General features: G+C 44.2%; 1 protein-coding gene and 1 long non-coding RNA gene across 2 annotated transcripts in view; one reads left to right on the forward strand and one right to left on the reverse strand.

The window, feature by feature from the left end:
- Positions 1-1,285, forward strand: part of stmn2a (stathmin 2a) — a 15,627-nt gene extending 14,342 nt beyond the window's left edge. The window contains exon 5 of the mRNA XM_064946687.1: positions 481-1,285. Coding sequence (XP_064802759.1) covers positions 481-540 — 60 coding nt within the window. The 3' untranslated portion in view covers positions 541-1,285. The remainder of the gene's footprint in view (positions 1-480) is intronic.
- Positions 1,286-2,460: 1,175 nt separating this feature from the next.
- On the reverse strand, positions 2,461-4,109 carry LOC135520875 (uncharacterized). The gene is made up of 2 exons (XR_010452458.1): positions 3,681-4,109; positions 2,461-3,251 (listed from the first exon to the last, which is right to left on the reverse strand). It is a non-coding gene; the product is annotated as an uncharacterized LOC135520875 (long non-coding RNA).
- Between the last annotated feature and the right edge of the window lie 3,913 nt (positions 4,110-8,022).

Here is an 8,022-nt window from a genome sequence, read left to right on the forward strand (position 1 = left end):
TAGTAGTCGTAGTAGTAGTAGTACTGTAGTTGTAGTAGTAGTAGCAGTATTAGTAGTAGTAGTAGTAGTAGTATTGAAATAGTAGAAGTAGTACTGTAGTAGTAGTAGTAGTAGTAGTATTGAAATAGTAGAAGTAGTACTGTAGTAGTAGTAGTCGTAGTACTGCAGTAGCAGTACTAGTTCTGTGGTAGTAGTAATGTTATTGTAGTAATGGTGTAGCAGGGTAGTAATGTAATAGTAATGTAAGATGGAGCAGATCAAGGAGAACCACCAGGCCAACCAGGCAGCCATGATGGAACGCCTGCAGGAGATGGTGTGATCTAGAATTAGAATGAAAGAACTAGAATTAAAATAGAGACTTCATTCTAAGAGACCACTAGGGGTGCATCCTGCCTGTGTAAGCTATAGCTCTGACTTCCTGTCCAGTGTGGATGTTAACTTCCTCCTCTCTATCTGTGGTGTCTGTGTCCTGTGTTTCAGGAGAGACACGCAGCCATGGTGCGCAGGAACAAAGAGCTGAGGGAAGAGCTGACAGCGTGAGCCCCACCTCTCCCCAACATCCACCAATCACGTCCCTCCACCCAGCCTCACCCTGGAAACTCCACAGCAGACACCAAGCCCTGGAGTCCTGGAGGGTGGAGGACTTCACTACCAACATACTACACCACCCACCCTGACCCATCCCCACACACACACACACACACACACACACACACACACACACACACACACACACACACACACACACACACACACACACACACACACACACACACACACACACACACACACACACACACACACACACAATCAGTATTAACAGTATTTTCCATTAGATAATTAATGATTTATTTTTTCCGAAGGGGAAAATAATCAACAACATGAAAACATGGGTATTATTTTGTAAATACTTCATTTTTGTATCTATCTTGATGGGTAGGCTAGGCTGATTGAGCGCAAACAAGTGTATCAAATGCACTGTGTTGTACAATTTCAAATGTTTCTTTTGTTATCTAATTATTTATTGGTTCTTGAAATTTGAATCTACAATAATTTTTTTGTGAAAGTCTTTTTTGGTGTTGTGAGTTGGTTGTTAGCTGACGTTTGCATTGTTTTCTAATGATGTCAGTTTCTGTGTCTTTGTGAAGAATGTTAACAGGTCGTGAACTCAGACTCCTGACAGCGCATCCCATTTTATCACCTCACACACACACACACACACACACACACACACACACACACACACACACACACACACACACACACACACACACACACGCACACACACACACACACACACACACACACACACACACACACACACACACACACACACACACACACACACACACACACACACACACACACACACACACACACACACACGTAAACACACACACACACACACACACACAATTACACACATGCTGTGAACTCACATTAAAAATCTGCCAAACCTCGGCTTAAAATGTCCACATGTCCTCAAATGATCTTGAGGAAGCTGGAACAAGAGGAGGTGATTGGTCCTCTTTAACAATGTGTCTCCAGATGGAGCAGCTGTTTATCACTTCCTCCAGACTGACCCCTGACTATATATGGCAGCCTGTTCCCTATAAAGTGCACTGCTGTTGACCAGAGTAGTGCAGAAAAAAGGGTATAGTGTTCCATTTGGGATGCAGGCCAGGTGATTAACTTTAGCTTACTCTAGTCTGATATGTCCACTGAATCTGGAGACTTGAATGTTATGATGACATCATAGAGCCACCATACATGACATCCTGGCCAGTAGAATGTTCTAAAGCCCCCTTTCCTTTATCTTGACAGACATGTTCACTCTAAGTCTATGTGTGCGTGTGTGTGTGTGTGTGTGTGTGTGTGTGTGTGTGTGTGTGTGTGTGTGTGTGTGTGTGTGTGTTTCAAGTGAGGTGTCATATCATCAGCGTCCTCTCTCTGGTAGTTCCATACACAGAGAATGGATGCTCCACATTCAGCACACTACAATGACCCTGTTTAAATATGTCACAACGATCTGCCTGCATCCTCCACATGCTGACTACTGCAGTACAAGTGTTCTCCCTCCATGTGTCTCAAGCTTCGCTGAATAAAGCTTTGGGGTTCTGTCAACATGACATGAACCATCTCACTATTTTCTGTGCTAAAGACAAGGGAACATTTAAACTGCCAAATAAAAGAACCAATGACCTAAACATGTTGAGTGTTGGATGTTTTACGACTGACTGTCCTGCTGTCGATAAGAGACGTTGAGTAGGCTACTGTAAGTGATGTCAGTAGAACAGGGTCCCTAACTCGGTCCTGGGGACTGAACGTTCCCTTGGGGGCCTCGGGACCCAGTTTGAGAAACCCGGAAGTAGACTATCACCCATTCTTTTATTTCCTTTTCTTTTTAAATGCTCCCGATTGTAGCTGGTCATTGGGACAAACAAAACAATGTAAATCACATTTGTCTTAATCTGGATTTATTGTGTTGAATGTAGAGCAACATTAGCAGAGTGGAGTTTGGTCCCACATCAAGGCATCAGGGACTGTTTACAGGCTTGCTGGGTTAGGTACTGTAACCCTGGGTTACTGTAGAATACATGGTGGGCAGCAAACCAATCAGAGAGGAGGAGGCAACTACTCATCAAACACAAAAACATTTGAAATGGCTAAAAAAACTAAATCCATTAAACGTGTAAATGTATATCTGAGTATTCTTGGAATCTCTGAAATAAGTTCAACTGCATTCTCAACTTCCTTCTCAATTGTATCTTCTAAGAGTGGAGTTGTGTCGCGACAGAGATCTTTCTGTGGATCCATGAATGTCGCTGGTGGCAGACTGAGACAATCCACCTGTTTCTTATAGAAGTCCAGTTCAGTAGCAGTGAGCTCCGTCTCCTACTGTAGAGTGTTAGAGAGGTGAAGGTCTTCCCATCCTCATCCCATCTCTCCAGGGTCAGGAGGCAGTCTGAGCACGTTGGCAGGAGAACCTCAGTAACAGGGCTGGGGGTCACTGAGGTCCATGTTTTATTGTCATGCAGAGTAAAGTTAGAGTTGATCCTGTAGCATCTGAATCGAAAAGCATTTAGATGTGGAATACCGATGCCAAAGAAATGGGCGATGTCAAGAATGTTGTTCTGGGTACCGACCGGCACAGAGATCTCTATCCAGGCACTGTGTAATAAGGTATACAGTATTTGTTCCCAGAAAGGACCATCCGAACTCTCAGCAATATACATCCACTTCCCCAGAGTCTGCAAGATGGAAAGGCAGATAGACAATCTGGGTCAGCTGACACAAACAACCCTGTCTCCCTAACCATGGGTGGACAGACAGATGACGGACAGACAGATGACAGACAGACAGACGTACGGACAGACAGATGACGGACAGACAGATACACGGACAGACAGATACACGGACAGACAGATGACGGACAGACAGATGACGGACAGACAGAAGACGGACAGACAGACGTACGGACAGACAGATGACAGACAGACGGATGGACAGATGACGGACAGACAGATACACGGACAGACAGATGACGGACAGACAGATGACGGACAGACAGATACACGGACAGACAGATACACGGACAGACAGATGACGGACAGACAGATGACAGACAGACAGATGACAGGTGCATGGACAGACAGACAGTACAGTTCAGTAGATAGTACCTGATTGACACTGCTCAGCTCCAGTGGTCTCAGGAGATCATCACAGGTTAAAGGGGCTGCCTGGGAGCCACTCACTGAGAGAAGGCCCAGGACAACAGTGACACACACAGCCAGCATCATATCTCAATATGTCTCACTCACTATAATGACTCTCCCTGTGTCTCTGTACAGTAAGTCTGTCTCACTCACTCTAATGACTCTCCCTGTGTCTCTGTACAGTAAGTCTGTCTCACTCACTATAATGACTCTCCCTGTGTCTCTGTACAGTAAGTCTGTCTCACTCACTCTAATGACTCTCCCTGTGTCTCTGTACAGTAAGTCTGTCTCACTCACTATAATGACTCTCCCTGTGTCTCTGTACAGTAAGTCTGTCTCACTCACTATAATGACTCTCCCTGTGTCTCTGTACAGTAAGTCTGTCTCACTCACTATAATGACTCTCCCTGTGTCTCTGTACAGTAAGTCTGTCTCACTCACTATAATGACTCTCCCTGTGTCTCTGTACAGTAAGTCTGTCTCACTCACTATAATGACTCTCCCTGTGTCTCTGTACAGTAAGTCTGTCTCACTCACTATAATGACTCTCCCTGTGTCTCTGTACAGTAAGTCTGTCTCACTCACTATAATGACTCTCCCTGTGTCTCTGTACAGTAAGTCTGTCTCACTCACTATAATGACTCTCCCTGTGTCTCTGTACAGTAAGTCTGTCTCACTCACTATAATGACTCTCCCTGTGTCTCTGTACAGTAAGTCTGTCTCACTCACTATAATGACTCTCCCTGTGTCTCTGTACAGTAAGTCTGTCTCACTCACTATAATGACTCTCCCTGTGTCTCTGTACAGTAACTCTGTCTCACTCACTATAATGACTCTCCCTGTGTCTCTGTACAGTAAGTCTGTCTCACTCACTATAATGACTCTCCCTGTGTCTCTGTACAGTAAGTCTGTCTCACTCACTATAATGACTCTCCCTGTGTCTCTGTACAGTAAGTCTGTCTCACTCACTATAATGACTCTCCCTGTGTCTCTGTACAGTAAGTCTGTCTCACTCACTCTAATGACTCTCCCTGTGTCTCTGTACAGTAAGTCTGTCTCACTCACTATAATGACTCTCCCTGTGTCTCTGTACAGTAAGTCTGTCTCACTCACTATAATGACTCTCCCTGTGTCTCTGTACAGTAAGTCTGTCTCACTCACTATAATGACTCTCCCTGTGTCTCTGTACAGTAAGTCTGTCTCACTCACTATAATGACTCTCCCTGTGTCTCTGTACAGTAAGTCTGTCTCACTCACTATAATGACTCTCCCTGTGTCTCTGTACAGTAAGTCTGTCTCACTCACTATAATGACTCTCCCTGTGTCTCTGTACAGTAAGTCTGTCTCACTCACTCTAATGACTCTCCCTGTGTCTCTGTACAGTAAGTCTGTCTCACTCACTATAATGACTCTCCCTGTGTCTCTGTACAGTAAGTCTGTCTCACTCACTATAATGACTCTCCCTGTGTCTCTGTACAGTAAGTCTGTCTCACTCACTATAATGACTCTCCCTATGTCTCTGTACAGTAAGTCTGTCTCACTCACTATAATGACTCTCCCTGTGTCTCTGTACAGTAAGTCTGTCTCACTCACTATAATGACTCTCCCTGTGTCTCTGTACAGTAAGTCTGTCTCACTCACTCTAATGACTCTCCCTGTGTCTCTGTACAGTAAGTCTGTCTCACTCACTATAATGACTCTCCCTGTGTCTCTGTACAGTAAGTCTGTCTCACTCACTATAATGACTCTCCCTGTGTCTCTGTACAGTAAGTCTGTCTCTCTCTGCCTGTTGATGTTTCAGTGATGCTCAGGATACTTCCCATCTTTATATAATCTGTTTTCTCTCCTCTGCCTTTCATGGTAGTACAGATCAGATGTCAGGGACATTTACTGTTTGTTCTGTCTGGCAGAGGAGGCTGGTATGAGGATCTATAGGAGGACGGGCTCATTGTAATGGCTGGAATGGGATAATTGGAACGGTATCAAACACATCAAGCATATGGAAACTGTGTTTGACTCCGTTCCATTTTACTACATTCCAGCCAATACAATGAGGCCGTCCTCCTATAGCTCCTCCCTGCTCTGCTGTCTGGGTTCACAGTTCCACCACTGTTGCTAAATCTAAACAAGACAAAGTCCCACTCCTAATCTCGTGTGGACAGACTACATAACATAAAATGAGTATCTGATGCAATATTTTGGTTCTGAAATTTCATCACATGCGCAGAATACAACAGGTGTTTTTTAACCTTTATTTCACTTGTCAAGTCAGTTAAGAACCAATTGTTAGTTTCAATGACGGCCTAGGAACAGTGGGTTAACTGCCTGTTCAGGGGCAGAACGACAGATTTGTACCTTGTCAGCTCAGGGATTTGAACTTGAAACCTTTCGGTTACTAGTCCAACGCTCTAACCACTAGGCTACCCTGACCTTAAATGAAAATGCTTACTTACAAGCCCTTAATCAGCAATGCAGCTTTAAGAAAAATAAGTGTTAAGTAAAATATAGATTAATAAAAATAAAAGTAACAAGTAATTAAAGAGCAGCAATAAAATAACAATAGCGAGGCTATATACACGGGGTACCGGTACAGAGTCAATTAAAGTGACTATGCATAGATAATAAACAGAGAGTTAAAGAAGGGGGGCAATGCAAGTAGTCTGGGTAGTCATTTGATTAGCTCAGGGCTGCCCAACCCTCTTCCCCGGAGATCTACCATCCTGTGGGTTTTACATCCAACCCTAATTTAACACACCATACTCTACTAATTAGCTACTCAAGAAGACCTTAACAAGCTAAATTAGATATGCTACATAAGGGTTGGACTGAAAACCTACAGGACAGTAGATCTCCAAGAAGAGGGTTGGGCAGCCCTGGATCAGCTGTTCAGGAGTCTAGTGGCTTGTGGGTAGAAGCTGTTTAGAAGCCTCTTGGACCTAGACTTGGCGCTCCGGTACCGCTTGCCGTGCGGTAGCAGAGAGAACAGTCTATGACTAGGTGTCTGGAGTCTATGACAATTTTAGGCATTCCTCTGACACCGCCTGGTATAGAGGTCCTGGATGGCAGGAAGCTTGGCCCCAGTGATATACTGGGCTGTTTCGCACTACCCTCTGTAGTGGCTTACGGTCGGAGGCCGAGCAGTTGCCATACCAGGCAGTGATGCAACCAGTCAGGATGCTCTCGGTGGTGCAGCTGTAAAACGTTTTGAGTATCTGAGGTCTCATGCCAAGTCTTTTCAGCCTCCTGAGGGGAAATAGACTTTGTCGTTCCCTCTTCACGGCTGTGTGTTTGGACCATGATAGTTTGTTGGTGAGATGGACACCAAGGAACTTGAAGCTCTCAACCTGCTCTACCACTGCCCCGAACGAACCCATTCCTAAACAAAACCTGAACTCAGGGGTCAGCATAACATACTGACTGTAAAAACAACCTGAACTCCAAGGTCCATGTAACATACTGACCATAAAAACAACCTGAACTCAGGGGTCAACGTAACATACTGACTGTAAAAACAACCTGAACTCAGGGGTCAACGTAATATACTGACTGTAAAAACAACCTGAACTCAGGGGTCAACGTAACATACTGACTGTAAAAACAACCTGAACTCAGGGGTCAACGTAACATACTGACCATAAAAAAACAACCTGAACTCCAAGGTCCATGTAACATACTGACCATAAAAACAACCTGAACTCAGGGGTCAATGTAACATACTGACTGTAAAAACAACCTGAACTCAGGGGTCAACGTAACATACTGACCATAAAAACAACCTGAACTCCAAGGTCCATGTAACATACTGACCATAAAAACAACCTGAACTCAGGGGTCAACGTAACATACTGACTGTAAAAACAACCTGAACTCCAAGGTCCATGTAACATACTGACCATAAAAACAACCTGAACTCCAAGGTCCATGTAACATACTGACCATAAAAACAACCTGAACTCCAAGGTCCATGTAACATACTGACCATAAAAACAACCTGAACTCAGGGGTCAACGTAACATACTGACTGTAAAAACAACCTGAACTCCAAGGTCCATGTAACATACTGACCATAAAAACAACCTGAACTCAGGGGTCAACGTAACATACTGACTGTAAAAACAACCTGAACTCAGGGGTCAACGTAACATACTGACTGTAAAAACAACCTGAACTCAGGGGTCAACGTAACATACTGACTGTAAAAACAACCTGAACTCAGGGGTCAACGTAACATACTGACTGTAAAAACAACCTGAACTCCCAGGTCCATGTAACATACTGACCATTAAAACAACCTGAACTCAGGGGT

The sequence above is a fragment of the Oncorhynchus masou genome, chromosome 29, assembly GCF_036934945.1.
Source record: "Oncorhynchus masou masou isolate Uvic2021 chromosome 29, UVic_Omas_1.1, whole genome shotgun sequence".
NCBI lineage: Eukaryota > Metazoa > Chordata > Actinopteri > Salmoniformes > Salmonidae > Oncorhynchus > Oncorhynchus masou.